General features: G+C 44.5%; 1 protein-coding gene across 5 annotated transcripts in view; it reads left to right on the forward strand.

Annotated features, from left to right (window-relative positions):
• The first annotated feature begins 10,859 nt into the window (after positions 1 to 10,859).
• Positions 10,860 to 13,129, forward strand: part of PRDM4 (PR/SET domain 4) — a 30,650-nt gene continuing 28,380 nt past the window's right edge. For 3 of the 5 annotated variants that reach the window (XR_014803096.1, XM_084955466.1, XM_005655523.4), the window contains exons 1-2: positions 10,860 to 10,912; positions 11,267 to 11,533. Coding sequence is in view for 2 of the 5 variants with exons in the window: in XM_005655523.4 (XP_005655580.1) it covers positions 11,523 to 11,533 (11 nt within the window). In the remaining 3 variants the exon portion in view is untranslated. Of the gene's footprint in view, positions 11,077 to 11,266; positions 11,534 to 13,129 lie in introns of all 5 variants that reach the window. The other 2 variants (XM_084955465.1, XM_013988215.3) reach the window with 1 other exon arrangement.

The following is a 13,129-nucleotide window of genomic DNA, read 5'->3' on the forward strand; positions in this document are numbered from 1 at the left end:
GCTGTGGTCTAGGCTGGCAGCTGCAGCTCTGATTTCACCCCTAACTTGGGAGCCTCCATATGAGATGGGTGTGGCCCTAACAAGAAAAAAGACAAAAAAAAAAAAAAAATCCGATCCTGATCCTCTACTGGTCTTTTTACAGGGTTCAAGTAATGCGATACTGTACCCACATGGCCATAAAGAATGCTGATAGGAGTTCCCGTCGTGGCGCAATGGTTAACGAATCCGGCTAGGAACCATGAGGTTGCGGGTTCGGTCCCTGCCCTTGCTCAGTGGGTTAAGGATCTGGCGTTGCCGTGAGCTGTGGTGTAGGTTGCAGACGCGGCTCGGATCCCGCGTTGCTGTGGCTCTGGTGTAGGCCGGTGGCTACAGCTCCGATTCAACCCCTAGCCTGGGAACCTCCATATGCCGAGGGAGCAGCCCAAGAAATAGCAACAACAACAACAACAGCAAAAGACAAAAGACAAAAAAAAAAAAAAAAAAAGAATGCTGATAGTCTTTCTACACTTTCTGAGGGTGAGCGTGCATTTGAAATAAGTGGCTTTTCCAGTGAGAGAAGCACTCACATGATGTGTGTTTTTGTGTGTGTGTGTGTGTGCACGCGCGCTCGAGTAAATGGGGAGGGACTGTCTTCTTACATACCAGATCAAAAGAAAAGATTCTGATTTCCCATCACCTCCAGTCAGTTTTGATCCAGACAAATGTTCTCTCCAACTTAAAAGATGTCTTTCTTCAGACTGGCTCCATCAAGTCACAGATATGCAAAACTGCCAAGAACTCTTGGGACTAGGTTTGTGTGGTCCTATTTAGATCTGCTTGTAAGGAGGGGAATGGGATTCACCACAGGTCAGGGGCAGTAGATTTAGGAATCTCTCTAAGGCCGAAGAAAACATCCATCCCTGAAACTCAGACAGGTCCCTCATCATCGGCTTGAAAAATGTGAGATAAACTTAGCTCTTCTTATGAAATATTTGGTAAGTATTGTAGATTTTGGTTTCCTAAACCCACAGCAGAGAGGGGTGTATAACCGTCTGGCCCCACACCTGCAATTAGCGTCAGCTGTCACAGGGGGAGCAGGGCAGCGTTTTTTTTCCTTTTTTGCCCATCCCTCAGCATATGGAGTTCCCCAGCCAGGGATCAGATCACTGTTGTGACCTATGCCACACTGTGGCAACACTGGGTCCTTTAACCCACTGTGCAGAGCTGGGGATCTCAGACCTGTGTCCTGGCACTACAGAGAAGCCAACAATCCTTTTGCACCACAGCGGGACCTGCTGGAAAACATTATTACTGTTGTGTTTTTTGTGTTTTTTTTTTTTTTTTTTTTTTTTTTAAGGCTGCACTTGTGGCATATGGGAGTTCCTGAGCCAGAGACTGAATCCTGCAGCTGCAGCAAGGCCAGATCCTCGAAGTCATTCTGCCAGGCTGGGGTGGAACCTGCACCTCCGCAGCAAACCGAGCTGCTGCAGTCAGGTTCTTAACCCACTGTGCCACGTGGGCACTCCCAGGAAACAGATTATTATCTCGTGATATAAATGAAATTCCTCACAGATGTAGTTAACCGAATCTCAAATTGATGATCAAACAGGATTCTGTTCAGTTGGTCCTTTTCTATGGAGCCCAGGTATAAACTATCTGTGTTATCAAGTGCAAGATCCACCAGGCATGTTCTTGGATATGACTAAATTTGAAGACTCATGAAGCCCATGTACCATGTGCCACATTTAGCAGCAGATTCATCTATCAGGATTTAGGTCAGGAAGGACAGCTCCAAGCAGGGCAGAATCGGATGTTTCACCTCCCTAGGGGCCTTTGCAGTAATCTCTGCGGAAATCTACACAGCCGCTCCCCCCAAACACACCTGCAGCCAAGTGACAGCTCAGGTGCAAGGAAAGACTATGGCCATCAGACCTGTGTGGCAGCTGCCCTGCCTTAGAAGTCCGGTACCCTTCAGGAGCCAGCATTTCTCAAAACTACCCTACAGGCATAGCTGCCAAGGACCTCACCGCCGCCAAATTAAAGAATCTTCACACTCCGGAGAGCCCAAAGCTATGCTCCCCAATCAGGTACAGTTATGTCAGCTGAGATGCAATCTACCAATCAGGTAATTGCTTTAATATAAGGCTGCCTAACGACAGAGTTGACATTCTATCTTTACTGGATTTCAGAGCAACAGATAACAAAGTTAACTGAAGGTCAAATTGTCATGTAGAAGAGGAAAAAGTTTATTAATCTTTTACCCACAACTTTACATTCTTTTCTTTCTTTTTAAATCTTTTTAGGGCCACGTCTTTGGCATATGGAAGTTCCCAGGCTAGGAGTTGAATCAGAGCTACAGCTGCCAGCCTACGCTGCAGCCACAGCAATGCTGGATCCCACGCTGCAGCTTGCGGCAATGCCAGATCCTTAATCTGAGGAGCAACACCAGCAATTGAACCTGAGTCCTCATGGATGATAGTCGGGGTTCTTAACCCGCTGAGCCACAGCCGGAACGCCAACATTCTATTTTAAAGATAATGTAATTTTGCAACAAGATTTAAAGAACCACGAATATTGAGGTACAATTTATTGCTGTTTTTTTCCCCCCCTGGTCTTCTCAAATACTATTTGCATTTTAGCCTTGTCTATTTGGTCTTTTGTCAAATAGAAATGTAAAAATTTGATGTGATCAAATCCATAATCCTTTCCTTATGCCTTTTGTCTTTTCTCTCTTGTTTAAGGCTGCCTTCTCCTACCACCCATTGTAGACGTCCTCTCCTTGTCTATGTGGCCTCTTGGTGTGAATTAGAAAAATGCATCAAATTCAAGGCTTGGAGAGTGGAGAGCTGACTCTGCAATTTATATGAAAGAACTATTAAGCCAGGATGCCCAAATTTGGAAAAGAGGAGGAAAGTAACATGTACTTTTAATATCTGAGAGAGAGGAAAGCCTTGGTATTCTAATTTGGGGTTGGGTTAAATACACAGACTAATTTGGAGATAATTTACTTTTTGTTTTCCACATTGAATCTCCCCTATATGAATCCATAGCAGAACTCACTTATTCTTATTCAGGCCTTCTTTTTTGTCCTTTAATAAAGTTTCTTCATGTAGCTATTACATACTTCTTGTTACATTTTCTCAAGATCTTTCACAGTTTTGGTTGTTGTTGTGAATAGAATTTTTTTCAAAGCTATTGATCTATTTCATATTAATTTTTAATCCAGTCATTTCACGGATTTCTCATTAGTTTTATTTTATTTTTTTTTCCTTTTTATGGCTTCACCTGTGGCATATGGAAGCTCCCAGGCTAGGGGTTGAATCAGAGCCACGGTTGCCAGCCTATGCCACAGCCACAGCCACAGCCACAGCATCGCTGGATCCAAGATGCATCTGTGAGCTACGCCACAGCTTGTGGCACCCACTGACCGAAGCCAGGGATCAAATGCATCCTCACGGACACCATGTAGGGTTCTTAACCTTTGAACCACAACGGGAACGCCTCTAATGGGTTTTAACTGAGAAAATCTACATACAGTTAATGCTCGTGTATTAAATATGTAATTCAATGAGTTTTGATATATGTGTACACATGTGAAACAACACCCCAGTCAAAATTGTGTTGAAGGTTACTTTTTAAAGACGATTTTCTAGGATTTCTTAAACTATAATCATATTGTCTACAAATAGATAGTTTTGTTTCTTTTTTTCTAATGTAATTATTTATTCTTATTGAATTTCGTTGCTTAAGTTCTCTAGTCCAGAGCTAGCATCGTTGTATTTTTTTTTTTATGGAACATCTTCTAATGTTGCACCAATTTATTATTTGCCCCGTTAAAATCTCCAAAACAGGGAGTTCCTGTTGTGGCTTAGTGGGTTAAGAACCTAACGTAGTGTTTGTGAGGATGCGGTTTGATCCCTGGCCTCGCTCAGTGGGTTAAGGATTCCGCCTTGCCACAAACTGTGGTGTAGGTCACAGATGCAGCTTGGATCTGGTGTTGCTGTGGCTGTGGTGTGAGCTGGCAGCTGCAGCTCCGATTCGTTCCCCTATACCAGGAACATTCATATGCCGAAGGTGTGGCCTTAAAAAGAAAAAAACCAAAAACTCCAAAACAGATCAGAACAATATGTTAGTTAAATTAACCTTGAAGCCTGGTGGTCCCGAGGCCAAAAACTCATTCTTGACTCTTTTCCTTTCTTCAATGAAAACCATTTCAATATGGCTAGCCAGAGGTTATGCAATCAAATAGCAAATCATAGATGCTTCAGATTCTAAAAAACACCCTCATCAAAATGAAAGAAAAAAATTGCTCCCGTCATCAAATTGCTAAGGATAAATTTAAACCCGAAGTTTAAACAGCCTGACACTGTGGGTTTAACTCCACAGATCATTCCCTACCAATTTCTTTTTCTGCTCAATCTCAAAAGAGGGGTCATACCACCAAGCCTGTGCGGAGTCAGGGGTCACAGCCTGGGTGATTCTCTACTAAAAGTCGTGTAGTTTCTTCAAATCTGAGAAATGGATTAGTTCAACATCATGTGTGTTGTATTTTTTAAGTCCACAGAACATGTGAGATTACATCCCATTTCTAGTCCCATATCCACTACATTTTTTTAAGCTTTTCTTTTTCTGTATTTTTAGGGCTGCACTCATATGGAGGTTCCCAGGCAACACCAGATCTTTAACCCACTGAGCGAGGCCAGGGATTGAACCTGCATTCTCATGTATACGGGTCAGATTTGTCTCCACTGAGCCACAATGGGAACTCCCCCTATATCCGCAACAATTAGGAAAACAAGCCATTCTGCTGCCCTTAGAGAAGTTAAAACAAATACTTGGAACTTAACCCAAAGAAATTATGTTACAAATATACTAGCATTTAATCTTTTATGCCCATATAACGGTTTCCAAAGATCAAAGCAGAAAATCAGTGGTATCCAAGAAAAGGAAGACAGCCTCTCAGAATGGCCATCAAAAAAATCACCCAGGGACTCAGTAGCTTAAGACAAGAAGCATTATTTAGTTCTTGAGCCTGAGGGACAATGATTTAGGCTGAGTTATAGCATATTCTAGCAGGGCAAACTCAGAATCAAGGGGCAGAAAAAAGGCTCCACCTCTTCCTAGGATGAGCTATAAAGTCTGCTTGCCAAGGGCATGGTTACGAGAGGAGTGAAGGACTGGGGCTGATAACACAATCACGCACTCAAATAATTGCACAGTTGGAACCAGGGACCTTTCAGGGGCTCAAGAACCACACGGGGCTAGTGCCTCCCCATGTTGGACCTTTCAGTGCAAATGTCACTGGCCTTGCAATTCTTCAAGCCCATCAGGGAGTCTCTTGACTTAGGGCCTTCATACTTGCCCATCCCTCTGACTGAAACACTCTTCCAAGTAAACACACGGGTCACTGCCTCACCTGCTTTGGTTCAAATGTCACCTTTCCCATGATGACCTCTCTGTCTACCCTCTTTAAAATTGCGGCTCCTATTCCTGAGCACTTTCTGTCCATATTCCTTGCCATATTTTTGTGGAATTTATTGCCATTTGGTGTATTTTATGTATTTATTTATTTTTTTAGGGCAGCGCCCATGGCATATGGAAGTTCCCAGGCTAGGGAGCTAATGGGAGCTGCAGCTGCTGGTCTACACCACAGCCACAGCAACACCAGATCCTTAACCCACTGAGCGAGGCCAGGGATCGAACCTGCATCCTCATGGATCCCAGTTGGATTTGTTAGCACTGAGCCATGGTGGGAACTCCTGTTTTAATTATTTATTTGTTTATTTTCTTTCTTCACTATAATGTACGCTCCCTAACGACTACTTTTTTTGCCTCTTTGGTTCACTGCTGTCTCCCCCTTGCCCAGAGCACATATTTATTGAACACAGTCTAGACTTTCCAATCCTTTCTGCAAATATTACATAAATGTCAGAATTATGTTTTGTAATTATAATTAACTGTATCAGATTCTCAATCATGAGTCCGATTTAATCAGGGAAGAAGAGATTTACTCACATAAAAATCTAAAACCTCATCCTTCCAGACCCTCCTTAACATGAGATATCAGAAGCAGGATTTGAAACCTTAATTGGAGTCAACTGAAAGAAAGATATCCTGAGAAACCCAATTCAGGCCATAATTCACCCATTAAAAACACCTGTCTTTAGAGCCAGACAAAAATGTGTAAAGGTAATTTGCTCTTTGCTTCTCTTTGCCATCCAGCAAAAATATTCACAGTTGTTATCTGGTTTGTCTTACATACAATTATCTTTAAGTGTGATATTGATCACCACCCTACGTCTGTGTCCCACAGTCTTTCTAGTACTTGGGTTCTTTGATCTTTCTTTCTTCTTCTTTTTTTTTTTTTTTTTTTTTTTGGTCTCTCTTTTTTTAGAGTCACACCAGCAGCACATGGAGCTTCCCAGGCTAGGGGTCTAATTGGAGCTAGAGCTGCCAGCCTACACCACAGCCACCGCAACGCCAGATCCGAGTCACGTCTGTGACCTCCACCCCAGCTCACGGCAATGCCAGATCCTTAACCCACTGAGCAAGGCCAGGGATTGAACTTGCAACCTCATGGTTCCTACTCGCATTCGTGTCCACTGTGCCATGATGTGAACTCCTCTAGCACTAGGGTTCTAAAAGAGCAGCTACACGCTTCATTTCTACTTGTCTAATTGTCAGCAATTCTCCCATTGTTTTTGTCGTCTCCATGGCACCTTGGTGTCTCCCTAAAGTGGTAAGTCACCCTAAATCAGCTCCTTGGACCAGCTGTGGGCAGTCATTTTGCTGTAGGTCTCCAAGTGAATAGTTATATGAATCAACAGGCGTAGCTTTGAATTAGGCCAGTTTGATTTTCATTCATTCGACAAATATTTATTGAGAACCTAATATGTGCTTGGTGTTGTGCTATGTCATAGAGCATTAAGTAAGACAGACATGGATCTTATCCCCCAAACTTAAAATCTATTTGGCAAGAGAGAAGCTTCAACAATGAATGACAATAAAGATTAGGGCGATGAGAGAGCACACTGGACCTAAACTAGTCTGGGCATAGAATTAGGATGCTTCAGTTTTCGATGACTCTGACTTATTTTCTTTTTAAATCAACTTTTTTTTCCTTTCCTTTTTTTTTTTTTTGTCTTTTCTAGGATCACATTCATGGCATGTGGAGGTTCCCAGGCTAGGGGTCGAATCAGAGCTGTAGCTGCCAGCCTAAGCCACGGCCACAGCACTCCAGATCTGAACCGCATCTGCAGCCTACACCACAGCTCATGGAAATGCTGGTTTCTGAACCCATTGAGCAAGGCTAGGGATTGAACTTGTGTTCCCATGGACTCTAGTCAGATTCGTTTCCACTGAGCCATGACAGGAACCCTTAAATCAATTTTTTGAGGAATTTTTACATACAATAAAACTCAGTAATTTTAAGTGTACTATTTGATGAATTTTGACAAATGTATGCAGTCCTGCAACCATTCCCACAATCACCATGACATCACCCCAAAAGTCCCCTCATGCCCCTCTGCATCAGTCTCATTCCTCCCACACATCCTCGACCCCTGAGAATCGATTATCTGTCTTTTATTACTGTAGTTTTGCCTTTTCTAGAATTTCATATAAATGGATGCACATATTTTGTTCTTTTGTATCTGGTTTCTTTTACTTAGCTTAATACTGTTGAGATTCATCCATGGATTCATAGCTTGTTCTTTTTTTTTTTCTTTTTTTGGTACCACCCACAGCATGCAGAAATTCCCAGTCCAGGGACTGAACCCAAGCCACAGCAGTGACCTGAGCCACTGCAGGGACAACCCCAGATCTTTCACCTGCTACACCACAAGAGAACTCCAGCTTGTTCCTTTTTATTGCTGAGTAGCATTCCACTCCCTAGATATATGCTCTAATTTCTTTATTCATTCACCAGTTGGTGGACATCTGCATTGTTTCCAGCTTGAGGCTATTATAAACAAAGCTTCTATGAACATTTGTGTACAAGTCTTTGTACGTATGTTTTTATTTTCTCTGAGGTAAACACCTAGAAGTCTAACTACTGAATCATATGGTATATAAAATTGCTAAGTTGTTTTCTAAAATGGATATAGCATTTTGCATTCCCACAGGAAATTGTCAGGGTTCCAGTTGTTTCATAATTGTACCAAAACTTGTTATAGTCAGTCTTTTAAATTCTGGCCAGTGTAGGAGGTGTGTAATATTACCTCACTGTGTTTTGATTGGCATTTTCTCTAATGAGTAATAATTACTCATCTTTCTGTGTGCCTAACTGCCATCCATATATATTCTTTCATTGTTGTTGTTTTTGCTATTTCTTGGGCCGCTCCCGCGGCATATGGAGGTTCCCAGGCTAGGGGTTGAATCAGAGCTGTAGCCACCGGCCTACACCAGAGCCACAGCAACGCGGGATCAGAGCTGTGTCTGCAACCTACACCACAGCTCACGGCAACACCGGATCCTTAACCCACTGAGCAAGGTCAGGGATCGAACCCTCAATCTCATGGTTCCTAGTCGGATTCATTAACCACTGCACCACGATGGGAACTCCCATCCATGTATATTCCTTGGTGACATGGCTGTTCAAGTATTTTGCCCATTAAAAAAACAAACAGGGGAGTTCCCGTCATGGTGCAGTGGTTAACGAATCCAACTAGGAACCACGAGATTGCAGGTTCGATCCCTGCCCTTGCTCAGTGGGTGAAGGATCCGGCGTTGCCGTTGCCGTGAGCTGTGGTGTAGGTTGCAGACGAGGCTCGGATCCTGCGTTGCTGTGGCTGTGGCGTAGGCCGGCGGCTACAGCTCGGATTCGACCCCTAGCCTGGGAACCTCCATATGTGAGGGAGGGGCCCAAAGAAATAGCAAAAAGACAAACAAAAACAAAAAAAAAACCCAAACAGGGCTGTTTATCTTATTATTGAGTTTTAAGGGTATTTTATACACTCCAGATACAAGTCCCTTGTCAGATACTTGTTTTGCAAATATTTTCTACCTATCTCTGGCTTGACATTTTATTTTGACTTTTAAACTTTTTAAGACCAAAAGTTTAAATTTTGTTTATTTATTTATTTTGCTTTTTAGGCTCGCACCTGTGGCTTGTGGGAGTTCCCAGGACAGGGGTCAAATTGGAGCTGCACCGCCGGCCTACACCACAGCCACCAGCAACGCGGGGTCTGAGCCATGTCTGTGACCTACACCACAGCTCATGGCAATGCTGGATCCCTAACCGACTGAGGGAGACCAGGGATCAAACCCGAAACCTCATTGTTCCTAGTCAGATTTGTTTCCACTGTGCCACGACAGGAACTCCCCAAAAGTTTAAATTTTGATGAAGTTCAATTTATCAAAATTTTAGAGGTTCCTGATTTTTGGATACTTTTTATTTACTTTTTGCGTTTTAGGGCCGCACATGTGTCATATGGAAGTTCCCAGGCTAGGGGTCGAATTGGAACTGCAGCTTCTGGCCTAAACCACAGCCACAGCCATGCCACTTCCAGACTACGTCTGGGACCTATACCACAGCTCATGGCAATGCCAGATACTTACCAGTGATGCCAGGGGTCAAACCCAAATCCTCATGGATACTAGTCGGGTTTGTTACTGCTGAGCCACAAGGGGAACTCCTGGAGGTCCCTGATTTTTGTGTCCTATCAAGGTTACAAAGATTTTCTCATATGTTTTCTTCTGTAAGCATTATAGTTTTAGCTCTTAAATTTATCTGACCTGATTTTACACTTCCAAAATTAAATAAAATTGTTTAAAAAGAATAGGCATGGAAAACCAGGGAGAACTAATTTAGCCTTTATAAGACACATCATCATTCCCTAGGCCCCTGGATGGATGTGGCATTTTAGGGGATATTGTCTCTCACTTCCTTGTGGTATGATGACTTTCTTGATTTAGGTATTGTTGCCAAATAAGGGAGGAAAACTATTGTGACGTGCCAATGTTCAGTGATTAGCTCCCTCAATTTGGAATATTCTTTCTCCGTATGAGAGGTAAAGGAAGGGAAAGATTATACGAGTTGACACCACTTCAGGCTCTCATCCAAAACACTGTATGTGCATCTGTCTTTCACAAGATCTAATTCTCAAAACTCACCAGTCTCCACTACTCGGCAAGCTGTCGAAAGTCAAGACCTGTTATTTTGCATCCCTTTGTTTGAGATGTAATTCACTAAATGTCTTCGGAATGAGAGAATTCCTGGGTCTCTACAGTTCTGCTGGTGAATGGCAGCGTAGTGTGGTGGTGTTTCCATGTTCAATTGCCGTGAACTTGGGAACATTTTCCTTTAAAGTCATCTCAGTATCCCAAGGGCTTGACACAGTGCCTGGCATGCAGTAGGGGACGAAGAGCAAAAAAAGGAAGAAGGAAATGTACACAAAATCCCAAACCCTGCACTCTATGACTTCAAGCAGGGAAGCTGAGTAACCTATAGGTGTAACCTGTGTTGACAAATACTCGGGATAAAATCCCAATTCCTCCTGGGCAACAACAGCCAACATCTCTGGGTTAAGGCCCTTGTTTCAAACCTTGCGGGCATGTGTGGACTTACGCTTTCCTAACAGGAGAATGACACGAGGACTGAAACCTGAAGTCTGGGGGATTTATGGGACTCAGAACCCACTCCCTCCTTACACGTCAGCCCTGGTTGCTTAGCAACAGGGTCGATAGCTCGGCGCTCGACTCGACCCGGGCCGACTGAGACGCGGCGCTCCCGGCCGATCCTCAGGCGGCCCGGCCCCCTCCGGCCCAGGTCCCCGCGGTGCGCACGCGCGGCAGGAGACGGTGGGGTGGGCTGGGGGAGGGGCGAGCCGGCGGCGGGCGCTGCTTGCGGTTCCCGGCGGGGAGGGGCGCACGCACGAGGGGAGGAGCGGCGGGCGCGGAGAGTGGCTGAGGAGTCGGAAACGCGCCTTGGAGGGTGCGGCCCCGAGGAGACCGCGGGTTGGGCCGGGCGGGAAACGTTAGGCGAGCGGCCCTCGGGGCGCGGGGGTCGTGCGGGAGGGGAGGGCCCCGCGGCGAGCTCTGCCTGGATGAGGAACAAAGCGGTGGGGCAGGCGCGTGCGCCCCCCGCGCGGCCGGCAGGTGGGCTGCGCGCGGGCCTGGCCGGGGCGGGGCGGGGCGAGGGCGGCCTGCGGGCCCCTTGCCGGCGGCCGGGCGAGCGACTTGGCCGCCCTTGGGAAGCGGTGTCCGCAGGCCCGGGCTCTCCGGCGGCAAGGGGACGTGGGCTGCATCCTTCCCGTGCTTTGGTGACCGCCCTTGTCCTCCCTCTTAGGTTGCGCAGTCCCCCTCCCGAAGCTTCTGGAGGAAAGGCCCCGGGTGTCCCCCGGCATGCCCCATCTCGCGGCGGGGTGCGCGGCCGCGGGCCCTCGGGAGAAGTTGGGCGGCCCCGGGCGGCCTCGGGGGCGAGGGGCCGCGTTTGTGCAGCGGTTGTAAGCAAGATGCGGTAGCACGTGACCCTGGAACGCAAACCCTGATGCCGGTTCCCCGCCACCTGTGTGCGCCTTTCTTTGACATTTGGCCCCCAGCAGATGCATCACAGGTGAGTAGCTTGGTGGGCTCAGCGCTGGTGACATCTTTGGAAAACATCTAGAAGATGAGACTTGAGAGTGTCTTTGTTTTTGGTGCCATTGGGCAGGTTACAGGTGCGATTTGCAAATGGATTTGTGTCCCAAAGGGAACAAAAAAAATCCAGAAAGTAGTGCTGAGTTGAGTTTACTCTCATTAAACTTGATTTTCTCCAAGTGTGAGTAGTCGTTCCAAATAGCTATACGTCGATTGTTGGCTGTTTAACATTTTATCTTTGCCTTTGAGTTATATGCGCATTTAATAAAATTTTGATCTAGATTTCGAAGTGTATTCTTAGCTCATCACCATGCTTCACCTTGAATTTTGTTGGTCCCCATCTGGCTTGGCTGGTAATGTAGAGAAATAAAGTTTTTAATTCTGCAGGCTTCGTGTTAATGTTGAAAGTAGTTTGTGGTACCAGGCCAGTACAGTGCAGAAGTGTACCAAAGACATATAGCTACATTTGGCTGTTCTTTTTAGGGCCCCTTTCCTAGGTTGTATGTTGAGGACAAGGAAGATTAAGAAAAAAATTCTTTCCAGTTACTGAAACTGTCCATTGCATTTGCAAAATGGCTGCATTTCAGTTAGCTTTTTATATGTCATTATAAGAAGTTATAAGATCAACAGATGGTTCATGCATAGGTCACATAAACTAGAAATGATGAAGGGATTGATTCTGCAGCGAAAGCATAGGGGAAAAGAGTGAGCTTAGGATCTTGATTTCTGGCTCTTCTCCCAAGATTGCTTCCTAGAATCCCACATGAGAGAAGTAGCTAGAATAGAATTGCCCTTTGGAATGAGCGAGCCTTGTGAGGCTCATACTGTAAATTCCTTCATCTGCTTTCTCTCTGTGGGATACTAGTTACCTTTGGTTTATGACTGCTGAGGTCATCACATTTTAGTGACTCACGACAAAGCAGAAATCTGCTGAGCCTCTCACATTAAACTCTGGTTTGAACTGGTTTGAGAAGGCCTAGGAGTCAATTTAGAAACACCATTTTGATTTTTATCTTGAGATTAAGTATACAGATTAAAAGTCAGATTTTCAGCATGCGATCTGAAGCTACAGACGTTTAATTGTACTTTAAAAAATCTTTTTTCAAATGAGATGCTGATGGATTTATCTTTTAAGTATTTATTGAAACATAATTGATTTACAGTGTTATATTTTCTGCTGTACTTAAAAAACTTACTGTAACTTTTTTTGTAGATCATTACTGCTCTTGTGATTATAAAGTTTTAGTTAATGTTTGCAGCTATAAAGAGTTACAGGAAAAGTCTGTTTTAAACCATCCCAAGCCCAGAAACTTTGACAATTAAGGTAGCTATGGTTTCTTTAGGCTGTAAGGATTTTTGCATTCTTATACAGCATAATTAAATATGTTATTAATGTGCTGTCCTTCATAAGATGTATCTCATTTGCCATGTGATTCTTATTGTCTTTTTAGTAAGGGTGAGTTTGCATTTCTGTATCTAAACCAGATGCATATTTCAGAGTGCCTGCTCTATGCCAGGTACTACCTTCAGTTGGCTTTGTACACTTTATTAATGTCTGGGAGCTTAGTTTTAT

Source organism: Sus scrofa, chromosome 5 (genome assembly GCF_054392235.1).
Source record: "Sus scrofa isolate SSC_HxYL_T2T_F1_AM1 chromosome 5, Sscrofa_HxYL_maternal_Yorkshire_Landrace_v2.0, whole genome shotgun sequence".
NCBI lineage: Eukaryota > Metazoa > Chordata > Mammalia > Artiodactyla > Suidae > Sus > Sus scrofa.